The sequence below is a fragment of the Loxodonta africana genome, chromosome 5, assembly GCF_030014295.1.
Source record: "Loxodonta africana isolate mLoxAfr1 chromosome 5, mLoxAfr1.hap2, whole genome shotgun sequence".
In the NCBI taxonomy this organism is placed as follows: Eukaryota; Metazoa; Chordata; class Mammalia; order Proboscidea; family Elephantidae; genus Loxodonta; species Loxodonta africana.
This window is the reverse complement of record NC_087346.1, coordinates 78155877-78178139: the sequence shown is the minus strand read 5'-3', so window position 1 is coordinate 78178139 and position 22263 is coordinate 78155877. Positions and strand designations below refer to the sequence as shown.

Genomic DNA, 22263 nt, shown 5'->3' with positions numbered 1-22263 from the left:
CATAATGGTGCAATGAACATGGGTGAAAATGAATTCTTAAATGTGAAAACAACTTTTAATAAGTGTAATTTCTATTGGCAAAACAATGTTTAATTCTGGTAACAGTCTTTGCCAAAAGAGCATAACCCAACTGAAAATAGCGTTAGCCGCTGTGGACCCAATTCCAACTCATAGCAGCCCCACGTGTGCAAAGCAGAACTGCTCTATAGAGTTTTCAAGACTGACCTTTTGGAAATAGATCACTAGGCCTGTCTTATGGGGTGCCTCTGGTGAGTCTGAACTGCCCGCCTTTTAGCTAGTAGTAGAGTGCTTAACTGTTTGTGCCACCCACAGACTCTTGAAAATAGTGATAGAAAGTGCTTATATAAACTATGACAGTTTTTGGCTCCTGGCATTTTTATGTTAAACCCTTATATACATCTTACATACTTCATAATGAATTTTAGATTCATTTACAAGGCCCTTACCACACGTACAGAAGGTTATATACATGTAACACTCTGTGTGTGTTAGTTCACAGAATGCCCCAGCATTCCTATTGGGTAAAAGTAAAGATAAGACAACTTACAGTAACAATTTATTTAGAATTCTATCAGTAGCCATTTCATCATTACTTGAAATAAAAAACTGCAGTAAAGCCAGTTGATTTCAGAGATACATATAAAATTAAGCTTTATATTTAAAAAAATTGCTATTTAAAATTGGTCATGCTTAGAGTGCTAACATCTTGTCATTTACACAGCAGAAATACGAGGATTTCCTTGTAAGAGTATGTATGCCCTGCTTAGTCAGTTTATTATCCGATTGGTTAGGGCTATTGCTAGCTGCTGTAACAGACATCATATATGTAAGAAGGCTTTGACAACAGAAGCTTATTTTTTTGCTCATGTAACAGTCTGAGGCTGGTATTCCCCGTGGGTATTCCTTGCAGAGATTTAGTCACCCAGCGTCTCGGCCCAAGGACAGGACCTCACTGTCCTCTGCAGCCAGGCCATGGAAGGACAAATAAAGTGAGGAAAAACACAAATTCTTATTAAATAATATTTTGACCTGGCAATGCCACATCCTATTAGTGGGAACTGGTCAGGTGTCCACACCGAGATGTGAGGGGAAACAGAGCCCCTAGGTGGGCAGCTGTTTCTCACTGACAGTTCTATACACCAACTCCTCACTTACTGACATGGTTAGGTTCCAAAAACCAGGTCATTATGCAAAACTAGGCGTTATATGAAAATGGAGGATGACCACATCATTACATAACTGCCGAACCACTGAGAATCATGGCCCCAGCAAGTTGATACATAACCATTACAGCCAGCCCTACTCTTGCCTAGCACCTTGGCATTCATCACAGCCAGATACACGTCATTTATGGGCAAAACAGTTGGATAGTATTTTTTTTTTACTATTGTCATAAATGCAAAATGTTGGATAACGAGATAGTCGATAAGTGAGGAGTAGGTGTACTATGAAAACGGAGCACTATTTTTTTTTTTTTTTAACAGATAGCTGCCACATTGTCTCTGATGTTTTTGGCACAACTGAAACATTTTTATATCTGTTCTTCTTGTCTCATTCCATTTGATTCATACAAAAACTCTTAATTTAAATATATTAAGCATAGGCAAATCCATAGAGACAGAAAACAGATTAGTGGTTACCAAGGGAAGGGGGGAGAGGGAAACGGGCTGTGATTACTTAATGCATAAAAAAAAAAAAAAAAAAATTTTTTTTTTTTTTAAATGCATACGGGGTGTTTTCTCAGGGCGATAAAGAAGTTTTGTGATGAGAGAGGTTGTGGTGGCATAACATTGTGAATAAACTAAATGCCAACTGAATTATATGTTATATGAATTTCACCTCAATTTTTTTAAAAACCCAAATTTACTAAAATCTATTAAGGCAGTTAAATCTATTCAATCTGTGGAAATTACCCACTTGCTGAAGAGTAATTAATTTTTTTTTCTTTCTTCATAGTTTTTAATATGTGAAAAGAGAACTTTTTTTGAAACTTTTGATGAGGGACTTTAACATTTTGTTATCTGACTACCTTCACTGATATTGACAGAACAAACAGTGAGTTCAGAGTCACAAAATAGTCCCTATTAGAATTTTGAAGTTTTCTTCTGTTGGGGTATTATACAACATCTTTCATTTTCATGTGAATGAAGGGTCCCCACCCCCAAGATTTTTGTTTTGTTTTTTACTGAAAAGAAAAAAAAAAAAAAAGAAGATTGCATTCTATAGTCTCCAAACCAGCCAAGATAACGAAAATGCACAACTATCCCAACATATGGTCTTAACAGTATAAATTAATACCTTATAATATATAAGCCCATTGCCATCGAGTCGATTCGGGCTCATAGTGACCCTACAGAACAGAGCAGAACTGCCTCATAGAGTTTCCAAGGCTGTAATCTTTATGGAGCCAGACTGCCGCATCTTTCTCCTGTGGAGCCACTGGTGGGTTCAGACCAGTAAACTTTCTTTCAGTTAGCTGGCGAGAACTTCAACCACTGTGCCACCAGAGCTCTGTCTTGGAATACATGAATACTTCCAAATCTAGCTTTTACTGTTTTAAATTTTACTGTGAGAGCATTCAAGAATAGTTCAAAATAGAATTTACAGGACAGGATATCTTTTATTAAACTTTCACATAAAAAGAAAAAATAGTACACAGGGCACTAATTACAAGTAACACCACAATTATTTGGGCATCAACCCTCTATAAAGAATAGGCAAGCAATGTATCATTTTAGTAACATTTTTTCCTGGTCTTTCACTTTCTGTATCCTCTTTTCTTGATTTCTGATCATTGAAGACATTGCTGAAAGTGTTGATAAAACAAAAGTTAGAATAGCACCATATACTTAGACTTAGACTTTACATTCTATTAAATGCTTCTTAAAAGGTCAGTTTGTTATGCAGAATAAATACATTCCAAGCTCAAGGCATTCTTTAAAATGGCAATGTAGCATATTTTTGAAAAGGCCGATGTGTGGCACAGATCTAAGGGTAAATCTTTATTCCTTCAGTTGTTCTAAATGAGCACAATAATTATTGTAGAAGTGTTGTGGTTGTTAGGTGCAGTCGAGTTGATTTCAACTAATAGTGCCCCATATGACAGAGTAGAACTGCCCCATAGGGTTTTCTTGCTGTAATTGTTATGGGAGCATATTGCAGGTCTTTCTCTGGAGAAGCCGCTGGTGGGTTTGAACCCCCAACCTTTGGATTAGCAGCCATGTTTAACCATTGTACCACCAGAGCTCCTTATACAAGTAATACATAATAACTGTAAATAATACAAATACTTCAGAAGTGTCTTTCTCTCTGTTCCCTCAGTTGGCTGAATCGCCCCAGTGTTTCATTACTATAAACAGTTTGGTTAATATGTGCATGTTGTGTGCTCACGCACATGTGCACACACACACATACACACACAGAGCTTTCTTCTTTATACAAATGAAAATGTGTGATATAAATTGTTGTGGAGCTTGCTTTTTTTTTCTCCTAACCAAGTACCTACAACCTTCCAGCTCAGCTCATGTTTTGTTATGATGGCACAGTATTTCATTATAAGAATGTGCCAAAATGTCAGTAAATAAAATTTTAAAAGGTTGTTTCCTTTGTTTTTTCTTTATAAACAATGCTGTAGTAAATACTTTTGTACAGAGTTTTGTGGATTTATACAACCATTTCCTGTTGAATAAATTGCTAGAAGTGAGATTTCTGAGTCAAAAAGTGTGTGCACTTCAAATTTTGATGAATGCTTCTAAAATTTTCTCCGAAAATATTTGTTTCAGACTGTCCATGAGACATTCCATTCGGACATTCCATCCAATAAAAAGATATTTTTATTTTTAAAATAAATACATGTCTTCCACTTGGACTGTTACATGGTAGCATTAATCAAATGAACACAGAACTATAAGTCAGTGTGAAGAACAATGGGGGCAGTAAGATAATGAATCTGCCTTAAAGACTTACTTTGTTACAAGTTTAAAATCAAACACTAAAGTCAAAAACTAAAATCAAGCACTTTTCAATGCTCAGATTTACAGGAGTCTCTGGTTATCATAGGAATTTGGTATTTCCTTTTAACAACAGTTTGATATAACCTTAAAAATAGCATATTAAAAAATGTGGATTTCTGGATTCATCAGAAACTGTAAGGATTAAGTCCCAGCTCCACTTATTCTTTGACTTAGAACCTACTGTGTTCTTATCTTCAGTTTCCTTTTCTTCAAATAACAGAATAATAGTACCCACCTCCCAATGCTGTGAGGACCACATGAAGAAAATGTAAATAAAGCATTTAGCACAGGGCCTGGCACATAGTTGGTAAGCGCTCAGTAAATGTTAACAGTGTTATTATTATTAATGAGGTCAAATTCATTTTTATAAGGATTCGTTCTTAGAGAAATATTTATTTCCTTGCACTGGGTTTTTAGCAACTTATATTCTTTAGGGATAGAAAGATGAGATAAGAATAATGTGTGCTCCAAAATTAATTTCTCTCTGACAAAGCCAGCAAAAGGTGAAGTAATTTACTTGGCTTCTGGATTTATGAAGACGTTATATCAGAACAGCATTAAACATGATAGCCCTCCCATAGTCCATCACCTGCAGATTATAATTTCTTATTCGAATTTAGTATAGTTAGAAATGGCTTATCTTTTTATTGTGTGATTCATCAGTTGGCATAATTTCTTGCAGCACTCTGCTAATTTAAATCCTGTGTAAGGCTAAATACCATTATTTTGTTTTCTGGCTATCGACTGCAATCCAATCCTGGCTACCATCAATGCAAATGGCTTGTCTACAGACCTGGTAGGAATGAGAAAGACAGTGTCCGGGCAAGATCCATGTAAAAGACCACTTCAAACATGTGTCCTACTGAGGATTGGTCAGCAGTGTTAACTTTTTTTTTCTTAATTGTGCATTAGGCCAAAGTTTACAGAGCAAATTAGTTCCCTATTCAATAGTTTGTACATAGAATGTTTCGTGACCTTGGTTTCATTCCCCACAGTGTGTCAGCACTCTCCCCATTTCCGCTCTGAGTTCCTCATTTTCTTTCATCTTAATTTTCTATCTCCTCCTGCCTTTTCATCTTCGCTTTTGGGCAGATAATGCCCTTTTGATCTCGCATAATCGATTGTTCCAAGAAGTATGTTCCTCTTCCTCTTGGGTGTTCCAGTTTATCTTAAGTGCTTGTCTATTGTTTGGCTGAGAGGCAGCCTCCAGGGATGGCTTCAGTTCCAGGTCAGAAGGACGTCTTAGGGCCATAGTCTTGGGGGGTTCCTCCAGTCTCTGTTAGACAAGTAAGTATGGTCTTTTCTGCAAATTTAACTTTTTGCTGTACAAAGTTTGCCCATTCTGAAGCAGTGTTAACTCTGAAAAAATGCATTTAGAACATTAAAAATTCAATTTTCTCCAATAACTGTATTTTTCTTGTACAATTTTATATTGTAACAGGGAGACCTCAAATTGTCATCCCTATTAGATGAAAGAGTAGGGTAGGGCTAAAGAGTCCTGCCCAAGGTCACACAACTGATGCAGGGTGAGTCATGGTGAAGACCCTCATATTTTGACTAAGGTTTTGGAATTGCTAATTAAATGTCCTTTGCAGTAGGCATATAGCAGTTAGGAGGTTTAACCTGAAGGAAAGGTGAATATTATAGGAGAGGAAGATCTCTCCCAAAATGCATACTTTACCTTGGTTTTTCAGCTGTAAATCTTCTACCAGAGTTTGTAAGCTTTCCAGTCTGTTCTGGAGCTTTCTGCATGTTTTTCCCGTTGTTTCTATCGGCTGAGACTGTGAAGCTATTAGAAAATTGCTTAGATGTGATATTAAAATTCTATTCAAAATTTCTTTTTATAAATCTTCTGATTACAGGTTAAACAACCTTTTCTTTAAAATAAAGAAAACTTTGAACTTTTTCTATTTTAAAGAAAAAAGGTATATTGTTGAAATATTGCAATACTAACTTATTTGGTTTTGTGTCAAATCAATTCTACTCACTTATATTAACTATACAGTATTGAATGGGATAGGATGAGACAAATACTTCAATGTTAATGAACACCTTGTATTACCGATGACAGCTTTTCATACCAGACGTGAGTAACTCCATTAATTTAGGGTTTGGGACAGCATGACCTAATATGGACACTGGCAACACTGTTAAATGTGTGTGAGGCAGTGTCCACTTCAGTTGCTGCCACCTGAATGAGGGAGGTCCTGTATGATGGGAGAGGACAGCACGGATGCTGACATGGCAGCAGTGGACCTGGAAGAAATGTGGCAGTAGCGACTGAAGAGGGGCTAGAAGCATTCTCTAATAAGCATGCTAAGTTTGTCAACCTCTAAAAAACACTGATTAGCAGTCTGAAGATTTAAATTTTTGATCTTACCCTCTAACTAGCTGTATAATCTTGAGGATATTATTTGGTGGCTCATTTTTCCTATCAAAAACACCCTTTTCATTACAGAGACTAGTATTAAAGGCAATCATCTAGGAATTATGTTAGTTCAAAAGAATGAAAAACATTGAGTTTCTTAGAGAGAAACAGAGATTTAACATGAATAACATGAAATATGTAATGTCTGGTAAGTATCTGAAAATAATAGGAAAAAAAAAAAAAGGAGGTGCTATGCTACTATGGGAGCCCTGGTGGTACAGAGGTTAAGAGTGCAGCTGCTAACCAAAAGGTCAGCAGTTCAAATCCACCGGCTGTTCCTTGGAAACCCCATGAAGCAGTTCTGCTCTGACCTACAGGGTCGCTATGAGTCAGAATCAACAGCAATAGGTTGGAATTTTGGGATGCTAGGTAAAAAACACAAGTTAATTATGAGGTGATAAGTAGCATTGCTCTAGTCCTGCAATAATCACTGCTCTGACATTTAAATAATTTGATACTTTAAATCTTAAGAAATACTAAATGAATATTTTGGAAGCATAATATATGGAGGTAAAGGCAGCAAAAGGAGTTAAAAAAGAAAATGTATTAAAATCTATCATTAGGTTCTGATTTTCATATTTTTTAGGACCTAGAGATGTGGAAGGCATAGCATTGCAAAAGAGCAAGAACTGATTTGACAGTGAAGCAACAAGTCGCCCGATTTCTCTCTTATCAAGAAGAATGATACCACAGAGCACTAGGGCTGTCTCAGTCACTGTCACTTGTCACGACACACATATACTGAACACTGGCCAATGTATCAGGCAATTATTCTAAATCAAACCATTTTTCCCATCTGTCTTAGCAAGTAACAAATCAACTTAAAACTTTTTAAATAAGAAAATTTTGACAAGTTTGCATGCTGGACAGTTGTACTTACAAAGGCAGAGACTGAAGGGGAGCCACGGTTTTAGGGAACATAAGTAAAAAAGAAAAGTCAGTCACAGACAGCATTTAAGGCTCAAAATCTTAAAAAGGAGAAAAGTTCATGATTCATGTCAGAGAAAAAGAGATAATATTTACGTATAATACCTATGTATATTTACTAAGGTGTGTATGTCTATCCAACAGTTACCCTATCTAAATAAAACCCACTTAAGTTACACAGCATTAGTTAGAGCTTGTATATAAGAACAGCGAGCAAAATCTTATTAATTCTGAATATGGAAAAGAACCTGCAATTCACCAGAGTGGGAAATCAATTAACCTAGTCACTAATATCATATCATGCTCACCTTTAACGGAATCAGGTGAATGAACAGGTTTGGGGGATCTGTATTGTGACGTGGAACCTCCTGAATCTTCACCTGAGCTAGTTAGGAGTGAGTGCACTGGAGACTTCTTGGGAGAAGAATGGAATGAACGAGAAACCGGATTTTTCACAGTTGGACTTGCTAAAATTTTCCAAGAACAAAAGAAAAAGGCTGGAATTAATTAAAAAGAGCATATGGCACCTCTTAAAAATTGAACTTTCATGAGAAAATGTTCCCAGTAATAGGGGAGAGAGTGATCTGGTAGATACCCCGGGCTTTGGGTTGGAACTGAATAAGGCTATCATTTACGACTGAGAGTGAACAGGAAATAGAACTGCCCTGGGAGGTCCTGAGACCTAGCTTCACATTATCTGAAGTACTGACTGGGCCAAAGTGATCTGGGATTGCTGGCACCCTTAGCGGCCTGCCAGAAGCAAGTGTGAATGCTCTCTAGAGGAAGATAACCTCACTCTAAGCCTCAAATGGTCTGTACAGTTTTTCAAATATAATGACTGTAACACAACAAAAAATAATCAGGCATATGAGGAGACAAGATGACATGATAGGAAAGCAAGAGAAAAAGTACAGATAATAGATAAAGATCCAAAGGGTCCAGATAACAGAATTATCAGTACAGCTTTTTTTTTTTTTTTAGCAGGAGGTGACACATAATGAACAAAATAAATAAGTAAATGATATAGTATCTTACAAGATAATTAGTAAAAAAAAGAAAGAAAAGAAAAAAGTAGGGGGATTGGGAGTGTGGGAAGGTTGCATTTTTTTAAATTACGGTGGTGGGGGTAGGTCTCATTGAGAAAGTGACTTCTGACAAAGACTTTAAAGGAGGTGAGGGGCTAGCAATGCAGACGGAACAGTGGGTGTAAGGACCCTGATGTGGAAGTGCACCTAGCATGTTCAAGGTACGGCAACAAGAAGGCAAGGATGGTAAAGCATAATAAATGGAGAGAGAACAGTGAGAAATGGAATCAGAGAGTTAATGGGGGTATTAAGCTACTGTAGAGGCTTTGCCTTTTGCTTTCAGGGAATGGCAAGTCACCCACGGGGTTTTAAGCGGACCCATTTCTGTACTTTTGCTGAGAACTCACCTGTAGATGGGAATGTGAAGCAACTAGACGGGTCCTCCATGTCTCCTGCATGTAACGTGGCCGGCTCTCTGGAAGCAGAAGAGCAGTAATGTCAGCATTCCGTTTCACAAATGTAGTGCTAAGATTTATGGACAGAATCAAGCTACTGCTGGCAAGAGTGATGGCTTAAAATATGAACTCAAAATGATAACTACAACACAACCTAAATTGTAGATGTCTTAAAATTCCCTAATGAGGAAGAACCAAAGTTGCATTATCTTTATGCATACAGTACCCATGAAAAATTTGCAAAATGTAAATAATAAAGAATCTTGGTTAGAGAATTTATTTTTGTCTAATAGCTATAAAACCCAAATCACTTTCTCATGGATTCTGAGACACAATCTTAATGATTACCTAAAAATGAAGAATCCAAAGACCAAAATAAAAATAAATCTCTTAGTATTAGCAGTACCAGTTTACAAAACTACAAGATTTATCTATCAATAAGCTGGAACAAAACACATAGTTCTCTGTGTCATGGGTTCCAGTGTGAGAATATCAGGGCAGTAGTTCTAGGTGGTCTGCAACGTTGAAATGATTTTTATTATAATACTAAGATGTTATTTATTCTTTTTTGTTATTAAGGAAAAATTCACATAACACAAAATTAACCATTTTAAAATGTACAATTCAGTGACATTAAGTAACATTCACAGTGTTGTGCAATCATCACCTCTCTGGTTCCAAAACAATTCTACCACCCTGAAAGGAAGCTCCATACCCATTAAACAGTCTCTCTCCTTTTTCTCCTCGGCCCCTGGCAACTACCAATCCTTTTTTTTTTTCCATCTCTATAGGTTTACCTATTCTGGATATTTCATATAAATGGAATCATTTAATCTACGACCTTTTGTGTTTGCCTTCTTTTACTTGGCATAATGTTTTTGAAGTTCATCCATGTTGGATCATGATCAGGTACTTCATTCCTTGCTATGGCTCAATGTTACTTGCTTTTCAACTCCCAGTCTCTTGCAAGTGTACTGTGGAGTTTTCCAGAGGCTACCTGATGTATGATATTACAACAGATTAAATCCAGAAGCAGATATGTGAACCTGGTTGTCTTCCATCAAGCCAGGCATTAAAGAGACTTGCAAAAATGTAAAACAATATCTTTTCAGTGATTTTTTTTAAAATAGATATTTTCATAATAAAATGTTATTAATGTTATCACGTAATGGGCTTACTTTTGTTATGTTTAAATGAATCAATAAATATTTTTAAATCCCTCAGTTTTATTTTCCAATATGAAAAATTTTCATAGAAATGACCCTTATAAACAATAGCTTTTTGGGATCTTCAATAATTTTTATGAGTGTCAAGGGGTCCTAAGACCAAAAAGTTTGAGAACAGTTCTATTAGCGGAACAGCCCTGGAAAGGAAGGTTGTGGCTATATTATGGGTAATCTTGGCTATCAGGGCGAAGAGTCTGTTCTTGCTGCAGGAGGTAATGCGGAGCCTTTGAAGGTTTTGAGCTGGGGGAACAGACAATAGTCTGAAGCGTGCTTTAGGCAGATTGCTTTGAAATTGATGGATAGAAATGACTGGAACATGTAAAAGCTGGAAATTAAAACACACACACACACACACACACACACACACACACACACAACACTGAAGAAGCCACCACAATTGTCCACAGAAAAAGAGAAAAGGCCCAAGGCAGTTCCAAGTCATATTAAAAGAAAAAAAAATGGATTTGAGAACTACTTTAGAGTCAGAATTACTAAAATTTGGTGACTGGTGAAGTGAGACAAAGGAGAAGGAAGAATTAAAAAGAATGATAAGGTTTAGGCCTTAGTGCCTGGGAAAGCGGTGGAGCCACTCACAGACATGGGAGACGTGGAGGGGAAAGGTTTTGTGGAATGCTCACCTTTGTTTAGTTTCAGTCATTAGAACCTCAGGTGCTCCTAAAACATGTTTAAAGGAAGGTACACATTCTGAAGTCTTTATTTGAAACCTTTCTTAGGACACAATGTTACTCATTAAATTGTAACAGCAAAACAGAATAAGAAAAGTCAATTCTCTCCAAAACAGAGATATGGCACTTAGAATTACTAGCTGCTTTTATTTTTTATTTTGCTCTGTGTGTATGGACTATAATTTTTTTGCATGTGCTTTAGGTAAAAGTTTACAGAGCAAATTAGTTTCTCATTAAACAATTAATACACAAATTGTTTTGCGACATTGGTTGCCAGCCCCAGGATGTGTCAACACTCTTCCCTTCTCAACCTTGGGTTCCCCATTTCCATTTCTCTAGTTTTCCTGTCCCTTCCCGCCTTGTCTTTGCTTTTGGGCTGGTGTTGGCCATTTGGTTTCATATATTTGATTGAACTAAGAACCAAGTTTCTCACACGTGTTACTGTTTATTTTAGAGGCTTGTCTAATCTTTGCCTGAAGGGTGAGCTTCAGGGGTGACTTTACTACTGAGTTAAAAGGGCATCAGAGGCTATAGTCTCGGGGTTTCTCCAGTCTCCAACAGACCAGTAAGTCTGGTCTTTCGTGTGTGTGTGTATGTGTGTGAGTTTGAATTTTGTTGTACAATTTTCTCCAGGTCTGTCTGGGACTCTCTATTATGATCTCTGTCAGGGCAGTCAGTGGTGGTAGCCGGGCACCATCTAGTTGTGTTAGACTCAGTCTGGTGGAGGCTGTGGTAGTTGTGGTCCATTAGTCCTTTGGACTAATCTTTCGCTTATGTCTTTGGTTTTCTTCATTCTCCTTTGCTCCAGACAGGTTGGACCAGTAGATATATCTTAGATGGCTGCATGCCAATTTTTTTTTATAGACCTTTTTTTTATTTTTGCTATTTTTTTTAAATTGTACTTTAGATTAAGGTTTACAGAACAAACTAGCTTCTCATTAAACAGTTAGTACACATATTGTTTTATGACATTGGTTAACAATCCCACGACATGTCAACACTCTCCCTTCTTGACCGTGGGTTCCTTATTACCAGCTTTCCTGTCCTGTCCTGCCTTCTAGTCCTTGCCCCTGGGCTGGTGTGCCCATTCAGTCTCATTTTATTTTATGGGCCTGTCTAATCTTTGGCTCAAGGGTAAACCTCTGGAGTGACTTCATTACTGAGCTAGAAGGGTGTCTGGGGGCCATACTCTCGGGGTTTCTTGAGTCTCTGTCAGGCCAGTAAGTCTGGTCTTTTTGTGTGTGTGTGTGAGTAGAGTTTTGTTCTACATTTTTCTCCAGCTCTGTCTGGGGCCCTCTGCTGTAATCCCTGTCAGAGCAGTTGGTGGTGGTAGCCGGTCACCACCTAGTTGTGCTGGACTCAGTCTGGTAGAGGCTGTGGTAGTTGTGGTCCATTAGTCCTTTAGACTAATCTTTCCCTTATGTCTTTGGTTTTCTTCATTCTCCTTTGCTCCAGACAGGTTGGACCAGTAGATATATCTTAGATGGCTGCTTGAAAGTTTTTAAGATCCTATATACTACTTGCCAAAGTTGCATGTAGAACATTTTCTTTATAAACTATGTAGTGCCAGTTGAGCTAGATGTCCCCCAAAACCATGGTCTCCAGCCCTCTGCTCAGTATCTCAGCCCCTCAGGAGTTTGGATGTGTCTATGAAGCTTCTATGGCTTTGCCTTGGTCAAGTTGTACTATCTTACCCTTCACTGAAGTTACCACTTATCTACTATCTAGTTAGTGCTTTCTCACCCCCCATCCCCTGCTTTTAACCATCAAAGATTGTTTCTTTCTGTGTGTAAACCTTTTTCATGAGGTTTTATAATAGTGGTCTCATAAAGTATTTGTCCTTTTGTGGTTGACTCATTTCACTGAGCATAATGCCCTACAGATTCATCCATGTTGTGAGATGTTTTGCAGATTCCTCATTGTTCTTTATAGTTGTGTAGGATTCCACTGTGTGTATGTACCATAGTTTACCTAATCATCTGTTGATGGACACAGGTTGTTTCCATCTTTTTGCTATTGTGAATAATGCTGCAATGAACATGGGTATGCATATATTTTTATGTGACGATTCTAATTGTCTCTAGGATATATGCGTAGGAGTGGAATTGCTAGATGGTATGGTATTTCTACTTTTAGCTTTTTAAGGAAGCGCTATATCGTTTTCCTAAATGATTGTACCATTTGCATTTCCACCAGCAGTGCATAAGAGTTCCAATTTCCCTATAGCCTCTCCAACATTTATTATTTTCTGTTTTTTTGTTTGGTGCCAGTAATTTTGGGGTGAGATGGTATCTCATTGTAGTTTTGATTTGCATTTCTCTAATGGCTAGTGATTGAGAACACTTCCTTATGTGTCCTCTGGCTGCCATTTTCCATTTGCATAGGTCTCTTTTGGTTTCTTGCAGTAGTGTTTTGTAATTGTGTTGGTATATAGGTCTTTTATGTCCCTTGTCATATTTATTCCTAAACATTTTATATTTTTAGGGTTACTATAAATGGCATTGCTTTCCTGGTATATAGGAATCCAACTGACTTTTGTATGTTTATCTTGTATCCTGCTGCTCTGCTGAATCTTTCTATGAGTCCCAGCAGTTTTCTTGTGGAATCTTTGGTGTTCTCTATGTATAGTATCATATCATCCATGTCATGGATTGAATTATGTCCCCTTAAAAATGTGTGTACCAATTTGGCTGGACCATGATTCCTGGTATTGTATGATTTTCCGATATGTTGCAAATCCTGCCTCTATGATGTTACTGAGGATGGGCGGCAGTTGTGTTAGTGAGGTGGGACTCAATCTACTGGATTGGATAGTGTGTTGAGGCAATCTCTTGAGATATAAAAGAGAGAGCGAGCAGAAAGACAGGGGGACCTTCTACCACCAAGAAATCAGCGCATCCTTTAGACACAGGGTACCTGCACAGAGAAGCTCCTAGTCCAGGGGAAGATTGATGAGAAGGCTAACACAGAGAGAAAGCCTTCCCCTGGAGCTGATGCCCTGAATATGGGCTTTTAGCCTACTTTGCTTTGAGAAAATAAATTTCTCTTTGTTAAAGCTACCCACTTGTGGTATTTCTGTTATAGCAGCACTAGATGACTAAGACAATCCACAAATAAGGATAGTTTTACTTTTTCCTTACCGATTTGGATGCCCTTTATTTGTTTTTCTTGCCTTATTGCTCTAGCTAGGACTTCTAGCACAATGTTAGGTAGGAGTGGTGATAAAGGGCATCCTTGTCTTGTTCCTGTTCTCAAAGAGAATGTTTTCAGCCTCTCTCCATTGAGAATGATGTTGGCTGTTGGTTTTGTATAGATGCCCTTTATTATGTTGAGGAATTTCCCTCCTCTACCTATTTTATTGAGAGTTTTTATCAGGAATGGGTGTTGGACGTTACTGAATGCCTTTTCTTTGTCAATTGAGTTGATCATGTGATTCTTTTTCTTTTATTTATATGGTGGATACGTTGATTGATTTTCTAATGTTGAACCATCCCTATATATCTGGTATGAATCTCATTTGGTCAGGGTGTATTATTTTTTTGATATGATGCTTGTCATGCATTGAATTGTGTCCCTCCAAAATATCTGTCAACTTGGCTGGGTCATGATTCCCAGTGTTGCATTTTATCAGCTGATGTGATTTTGATGTAATAAGATGGATCACCTGCAGGTATATTGATGAATTCTACAAGATTAGATAGTGCCTTAGGCCTATTTCTTTTGAGATACAAAAGAGAGAAGTGGGCAGAGAGACATGGGGACCTCATACCACCAAGAAAGCAGCACCAGGAGCAGAGTGCGTCCTTTGGACCTGAGGTTTCTGCACTGAGATATTCCCAGGCCAAGGGAAGAATGATGACAAGGACCTTCCTCCAGAGCCAATAGAGAGAGAAAGCGATCCACTTGTGGTATTTCTGTTATAGCAGCACTAGATGACCGAGACAATGCTGAATTCTATTGATTAGAATTTTTTTTGAGAATTTTCTCATCTATATTCATGAGAGATATTGGTCTATAATTTTCTTTTTTTGTGTGTGGTGTCTTTGCCTGGTTTTGGTATCAGGGTTTTGCTGGCTTGAATGAATTTAGAAGTATCTCTTCCTTTTCTATGTTCTGAAATAGTTTGAGTAGTACTGGCGTGAGGTCTTCTCTGGATGCTTGGTAGAATTCCCCAGTGAACCCATCTGGGCAGGACTGTTTTTTTCTTTTGTTGAGAGTTCTTTTTTTTTTTTAACCTTTTCAATCTCTTCTCCTGTTATGGGTCTGTTCAGATTTTCTACCTCAGTTAGTGTTCGTTTGGGTAGCTAGTGTGTTTCTAGAAATTTGTCCATTTCATTGAGGCTTTCAAATTTGTTATACTATAGTATGATGATCCTCTGTTATGACCCTTTTTATTTCAGCTAGGTCTGTTGTAATGTCCCCCAATTCATTTCTTATTTGGGTTGTTTGCTTCCTTTCCTGTTTTTCTTTTGTCAGTTTGTCCACTGGCTTGTCAATCCTTTCAAAGAGCTAACATGGTTTTGTTGATTCTTTCTACTGTTTTTCTATTCTCTACTTCTGCTCTGATCTTTATTATTTCCTTTCTTCTGGTGACTGTGGACTTCTTTTATTGTTCTCTTTCTATTTGAGTTGTAAAGCAAGCATTTTGATGTTATTCCTTTTTTTTTTTTTTTGATGTTTGCATCTGTTGCTATAAATTGACCTCTGAGCACTGCCTTTGTTGTGTCCCAAATGCTTTGGTATGATGATGGGTTTTCTTTCTCATTTGATTCTAGGAATTTTCATATTCCAATTTTGGTTTCTTCTATTACCCAGTGGTTTTAAGCAACGTGTTATTCAGTTTCCATGTTTTTTACTTTTTTCCTTGTTCTTCCTGTTACTAATTTCTACTCTTATGGCATTACAATCACAGAAGATGCTTTGTATTATCCCAGTGTCTTGGACTTTGCTGAGGGTTGCTTTGTGGCCTAAGATGTGGTCTATTCTAGAAAACATTCCATGTGTGTTAGAAAAGAATGTATACTTTGCTGCTGTTGGGTAGAGTGTTCTATATATGCCTATGAGGTCAAGTTGGTTGATTGTGGCCTTTAGATCTTCTGTATCTTTGTTGAGTTTCTTTCTAGATGTTCTGTCCTTTACCGAGAGTGGTGTGTTGGAGTCTCCTACTATTACTGTGGAACTGTTAATTTCTCTTCTCAGTGCTGTTAGAGCCTTGTTGTTGGATGAGTAAACGTTTATTATGGTCATGTCATCTCAGTAGATTGTCCTTTTAATCATTATATAATGTCCTTCCTTGTCTTTTATGGTGGATTTTGCCTTAAGGTCTATTTTATCTGAGATTAGTATTGCCACTCCTACTCTTTTTTTGGTTGCTGTTTGCTTGATACATTTTTTCCATCCTTTGGTGTTTAATAGATTTATGTCTTTGTTTCTAAGGTGTGTATCTTATAAACAGCATATTGATGGGTCATGTTTTTTTTTTTAGTCCATTCTGTCACTCTTTGTCTCTTTAGGGTGCATTTAAACCATGTATGTTCAGTATGATTATCAACAGGTATGAGTTTATTGCTGTTATTTTGTAGTCCTTTTCTTGTGATGTGGATGTTTTCCTTGTTCCTCTTACTCTCCTGTGCTGAGTTCCTTTTGTTTGTGGAATTTCTTTTTGTTTCTGTAGATTTTGTGTTTACTGGGACTTTGTTTTTCTTTCTTTTGATGAGTAGGTTTTTAAATTTCTTTGTGGTTACCTTGAAATTTATCTTTATCTTCCCAAGTTGAACCAGTCGTTTTTTACTTGATATCACCTTGACTTCCTCTCCATTTGAAAGTCCAGTACCCACACTGTCTATTCCCTCTTTTATTGTTCTGACATTGTTGTCATTTACAGATAGATGTCTATGGTTCCCTGTTGTAAATCTTTCAGGGTTCCAGGGTTGACATCTGTATCTGTTTTACTTGTTTTTTCAGGTCTTTGTTGCAGAGGGATGGCTTAGTGCATCTGACTAGGCCACCATCTTTACTCCGCTCTGGACTACAATTGTTGATTTAGCTTTTGTGACTGCAAAAGTTTACAGAGTAAGAAATATTTAGATATTGATTAAAGAGAAGTGCTGTGATTACAGTGAAATGTTGTGGTAAAACAGCAATTTTGGTAGTCTTCCTCATATCATTTAAGTTTAAAAAATGGCCAGTTTTTTGTAGTACAGAACATTCATATGCATTTTTTATTTTCTAGTGTGTTCTATACTTTTTAGAGCTTCTATTAAATATTAAAATCTCCTTTCCCAATTTAAGTGCAGAAAGGGGCTAGATCCTATCTTTTTCCCACCATTCTCCCTCTTTACAAACACATCATTGCTAAAGGAAGCTTGTCTGAGCGCTCAAGAGCTTGCACCACTAGCCCAGACTGGCACTGCTATTGACATGTCTGTAATTCCTCTGACGTGACAACATATTTTTCTAGCCATGGAGAAACTCCTTAGCAGAGCTTTAGTTATCTCAGGGAAGTAGCTCTTCTCTGCCCCATGCGTGGGATTGGGTCCTTTCCCAGGTAGTTTGGTGGCAGTACATGCTTGTGGTCATGAGCATGTGCTGAGGAGCCAGCTAAACTTAAGTTCAAATCTGACCTCCATTATTTAAAAGCTGTGTGATCCTGGCAAGTTGTTTAAGTAATCTAAGTCTTCACTTCCTAGTCTTTATACAGGAATAATGATCTTTACCTCATAGATTCGATAAACTAAATAAGTTTAAAACACTTGGAAAATAGTAAGAATAAAAATATGTAGTAAATAGTTGTTGTTATTCATAGGTACAATATAGTGTTATACATCCAGGTGAGAAGGAAATCAAAGCCTTCTCTTCAATTTTAGGCTAAGAAAAAGATTGGTTTATAAAGATTCAAATTCACTCTATACTGATCAAGTAGCAGAGACAGCCAGAAAATATTCGTAAAATTTTTGAGTGGTTATTATGTGGCAGGCATCATGCTCAATGATGACAATATAGCAGTGAATACCCTTGCCTAACTGGAACTTAAACAGGAAAATAGTCATTTTCTTTTGGCATTTTTTATAAAAAAAAAAATTTTTTTTTTTTTTTATAGCTGGTGAAAAATAGAAAAGGTAAAGGTAAGTCCCCCTGCCCCCTGCCCCCCACCCAGGCAGTCAACATACAGACCTTCCTATGGTAAACAACCTGAGGCAAGGGCCCATACCTGTGTTGTTCACTGTTACATCCTCAGGGCCCAGCACTGAACACTGCATATTGTGGGCAGTAACAATCCTTTGAATTAATGAATGAACAAGAGTAAGAAGGACATTTTGGAAACCAGGGCTGGTAAGATAATTTCTTACCTGCTAAGAGTTTCACTTGATTTGCTGCCTTCAGTGGAGCCCCTCAATGAGTTGTTGCTTCTGTTGACAGAGAGGTGGGAGAAATTAAAGATAACATAATGGTATTTTCTTACCAATGTAGTGAAGGTTTGTGAGAAAAACAAGGTAATCTTATAGGGTGAAGTGATATCATCTGATACCTAGCCAGCTAGACCACAAGTATTAACTAATAATAAAAGCAAACAAAGTGCTCCTCTGAACTTCACTTTTGGACAGACACAGATTCAAGAGTGAGGGCGGGGCGCTGGATCTTCCAGATGGACAGAAACTTGAAGATAAAAAGGAATGGACTTATTTTAGAAATCAGTAGTCTGGTTTGATTAGGATTTAATGCAGGAGTAAAAACAGGCTGGTGACAATTTAGGGAGATCCTTCAATGTCAGATTGAGGGACTATGTAGGTAATGCAGCAGACAGTAGGAAGCTACTGCAGGTTTTCAGACACTGGGCTCTGTGTCTTCCATGAATAACAAGTTAACATTAGCCTACCTCCATCCCCCCACCCCCCCACCCTTCTTTTGCGCTTAAGTCAGTTGTCAGAACTGTCTTTCTTTAGAGTCTTATTTCGGGTTATGGATTTCTTTTCTTTAAACACTTTTTTAAAAAATGATTTCATTAAAAAATTTAGCTACATTAGATTATTGAAAATAGGACTCTTTTCAGTAGGTTCTTATATTGAAGTTATTATAATTTCTGGGCCACTTTTCCCCCAGAAGTTATAAGCTATTGTAAATAACTGTGAATGTAGAAAAAGTTCTTCCATTTTTTATGTGCTATGGTTGCAGCAGTACGTCAACACAGAACTGCCAGAAACTCAAGCTGGATTTAGAAGAGGATGTGGAACAAGGGGTATCATTGCTGATGTCAGATGGATTCTGTCTGAAATCAAAGAACACCAGAAAGATTCTTACCTACGTTTTATTGACTATGAAAAGGCATTCAACTGTGTGAACCATAACAAATTATGGATAACTTTGCGAAGAATGGGCTTTCCAGAGCACTTAATTATGCTCATGCAGAACTTGTATATAGACCAAGAGGCAGTCGTTTGAAAAGAACAAGGGGACACTGAGTGGTTTAAAATCAGGAAAGATGTGCGTCAGGGTTGTATCCTTTCACCAGTCTGTATGCTGAGCAATAATCTGAGACACTGGACTATATGAAGAAGAATGGGGCATCAGGGTTGGAGGAAGACTCATTAACAACTGTCATATGCAGATGACACAACCTTGCTTGTTGAAAGTGAAGAGGACTTGAAGCACTTACTGATGAAGATCAAAGACCATAGCCTTCAGTATGAATTACACTTCAACATAAAGAAAACAAAAATTCTCACAACTGGACCATTAAGCAACATCGTGAAAAATGGAGAAAATACTGAAGTTGTTAAGGATTCCATTTTACTTGGATCCACAATCAACACCCATGGAAGCAGGAGTCAAGGAATCAAATGAAGCTGCACAATGAATAAGGAAGACCAGAGAAGACCAATTATGGTGTTGGAGAATATTGACTATACCACGGACTGCCAGAAGAACAAACAAGTCTGTCTTAAAAGATGTACAGCCAGAGTGCTCTGTGGAAGTGAGGATGGTAAGACTTAGTCTCACATATTTTGGACATTTCATCAGGAGAGACCACTCCCTGGAGAAGGGCATCATGCTTGGTAAGTTACAGGGTCAGTGAAAAAGAAGAAGACCCATAACGTGTTGGACTGACACAGCAGCTAAAACAATGGGCTCAAACATAGCAATGATTGTGGGGATGGCACAGGACTGGGCAGCATTTTGTTCTGTCGTACAAAGGATTGTTCTGAGTCAGAACTGAATCGACGTCACCTAACTACACCACTACCACTGTTGTTGTTATTAGGTGCCATCGAGTCGGTTCTGACTCATAGCAACCCTATGCACAACAGAAACACTGCCCGGTCCTGAGCCATCCTTACAATCGTTGTTATGATTGAGCCCATTGTTGCAGCCACTGTGTCAATTCACCTGGTTGAGGGTCTTCCCCTCTTCCGCTGACCCTATACTTTGCCAAGCATGATGTCCTTCTCCAGAGACTGATCCCTCCTAACAACATGTCCAAAGTATGTAAGACGCAGTCTCACCATCCTTGCTTCTAAGGAGCATTCTGGTTGTACTTCTTGCAAGACAGATTTGTTCGTTCTTTTGGCAGTCCATGGTATATTCAGTATTCTTCGCCAACACCACAATTCAAAGGCATCAATTCTTCTTCGGTCTTCCTTATTCATTGTCCAGCTTTCATATGCATATGATGCGATTGAAAATACCATTGCTTGGGTCAGGTGGACATTAGCCTTCAAGGTGACGTCTTTGCTCTTCAACACTTTAACGAGGTCCTTTGCAGCAGATTTACCCAATGCAATGCATCTTTTGATTTCTTGACTGCTGCTTCCATGGCTGTTGATTGTGGATCCAAGTAAAATGTAGTAGCTTTTTTACTAAAAAAATACCACCATATAAATATCTTTATATGGGTAAACATAAAAAAAAATTAAGATAAGCAAAAACTCCTATGAAGTTAATTTCCAGAAAGTAAATTATTTTAAGGAGCCCTGGTGGCTCAGTGTCTAAGTGCTTGACTGCAAATCAAAGGTTGGTAATTTGAACCCACCCGCCGATACATGGGAGAAAGATATGGCAGTCTACTTCCTTAAAGATTACAGCCTTGGAAGCCTTATTGGGCAGTTCTACTCTGTCCAATAGGGTCACTATGAGTTGGAATCAGCTTGATGACAGCAGGTTTGGGGTTTTTTTGGTTAAATTATTTTAGATTCCATTGAAATCCTCTTTAGTTTGAATTAGACAATGTAACAATTTTCCTTTAATGAACCCAATATGCCCATCAATTCTCTTGCAAACTGTCCAAACAGAATTCCTAAATTACCTGGCCACATATGAAATTCACAGAAAATTAATTTCATTCAGAATCTCAGATTATTCTTACCTATGGCATATCTCTGCTCTCAGGCTTGATTCAGTGATACAATCTCTTACTCTTTCATTTCTGTATAGACAAATCTGACTCTCAGTTAATTGTATAAAGAACAACTTCCAGATTTCATGTATTTTTAGAACAGTCAATTGCTCATATGTAGTTAAGCCTCTGTTAAGCCACAACAGTACATTTTAGGCCTCCAAGCAAATTTTGCAAGGTGCTACCCCTTCAGTAAAAAAAGTAGCCTTTAAAAATGCTTTTCTTCTGTGAGTTTAGGTGTTGGCCACAAGCTCTTTTATAGGATTACTGCAAATTAACATAAACTTTCTAAAGGCAGGAACCAAATACGTTCATGTTCAATACAGTGCAATACAACTCAAGTCAATAATTAGTGATGGAAACTTGATCAGGGAAGCCATGATAGTCTTGTGTAATGATTAATGCTAGGAGTTAGGGGCTCTCACTTTTACTTCTGGCTTTGCCTGTCTGTTTGATAGGAAGAGACAGGGCAACTTATGCCTAAATTTCCTCATCTGTCAAACGAACTGAATACTACTACCCTTGCTTAGAAGGCATATTATAGAGTTATGGCAAAAAGAAAAGTGCCTTGCAAATATTAGTATTCTTTGAAGGCGTAGATAAGACATTTCTGAAATTAAGTGATTCAGAGAATGCAATGTTGTGCTAGATAACTGGGCTGTTACCAATATCTTGTGATTAATATTAATACTACTATTAATAACAATTCAATAAATTCAGCTAATATTTTGACACCTGGGGCTAATATACAGCAACTAAACATCTTACGGAACTGGAGATTGTTTACATGTAAATATTGTTTCAGAAAGTATTGCTTTTAGACATTTGTCTTATAATAAATATTACAATAATGATTATAACACTAAACTAAAAAAATACCATATTCAAATGCTTTAAGATAAGTTAATCTGAATAATAATACACAGTAAAAGAAAAAATATGAAAATTTCATTGCTTCCTGCAGGTGTGTACAGGGAAGGGCTGGTGAACTGGCTGACTCCTCTTTGGGTCTGACTTTTTTATTAATTTGGTATGAAATACCTAGAGGACCAAGGCCTTTCCTACTTGTTATACCTGGTGGATTATGTAGCT

At 37.6% G+C, this 22263-nt stretch overlaps 1 protein-coding gene across 1 annotated transcript in view; it reads right to left on the bottom strand.

The window, feature by feature from the left end:
• Positions 1-2230: 2230 nt before the first annotated feature.
• Positions 2231-22263, bottom strand: part of CCDC158 (coiled-coil domain containing 158) — a 76475-nt gene continuing 56442 nt past the window's right edge. Inside the window, exons 18-23 of the mRNA XM_064285686.1 lie at positions 21142-21201; positions 18131-18190; positions 8822-8889; positions 7698-7856; positions 5716-5823; positions 2231-2827 (exon numbers count right to left, since the gene is read on the bottom strand). Coding sequence (XP_064141756.1) covers positions 2751-2827; positions 5716-5823; positions 7698-7856; positions 8822-8889; positions 18131-18190; positions 21142-21201 — 532 coding nt within the window. The 3' untranslated portion in view covers positions 2231-2750. The remainder of the gene's footprint in view (positions 2828-5715; positions 5824-7697; positions 7857-8821; positions 8890-18130; positions 18191-21141; positions 21202-22263) is intronic.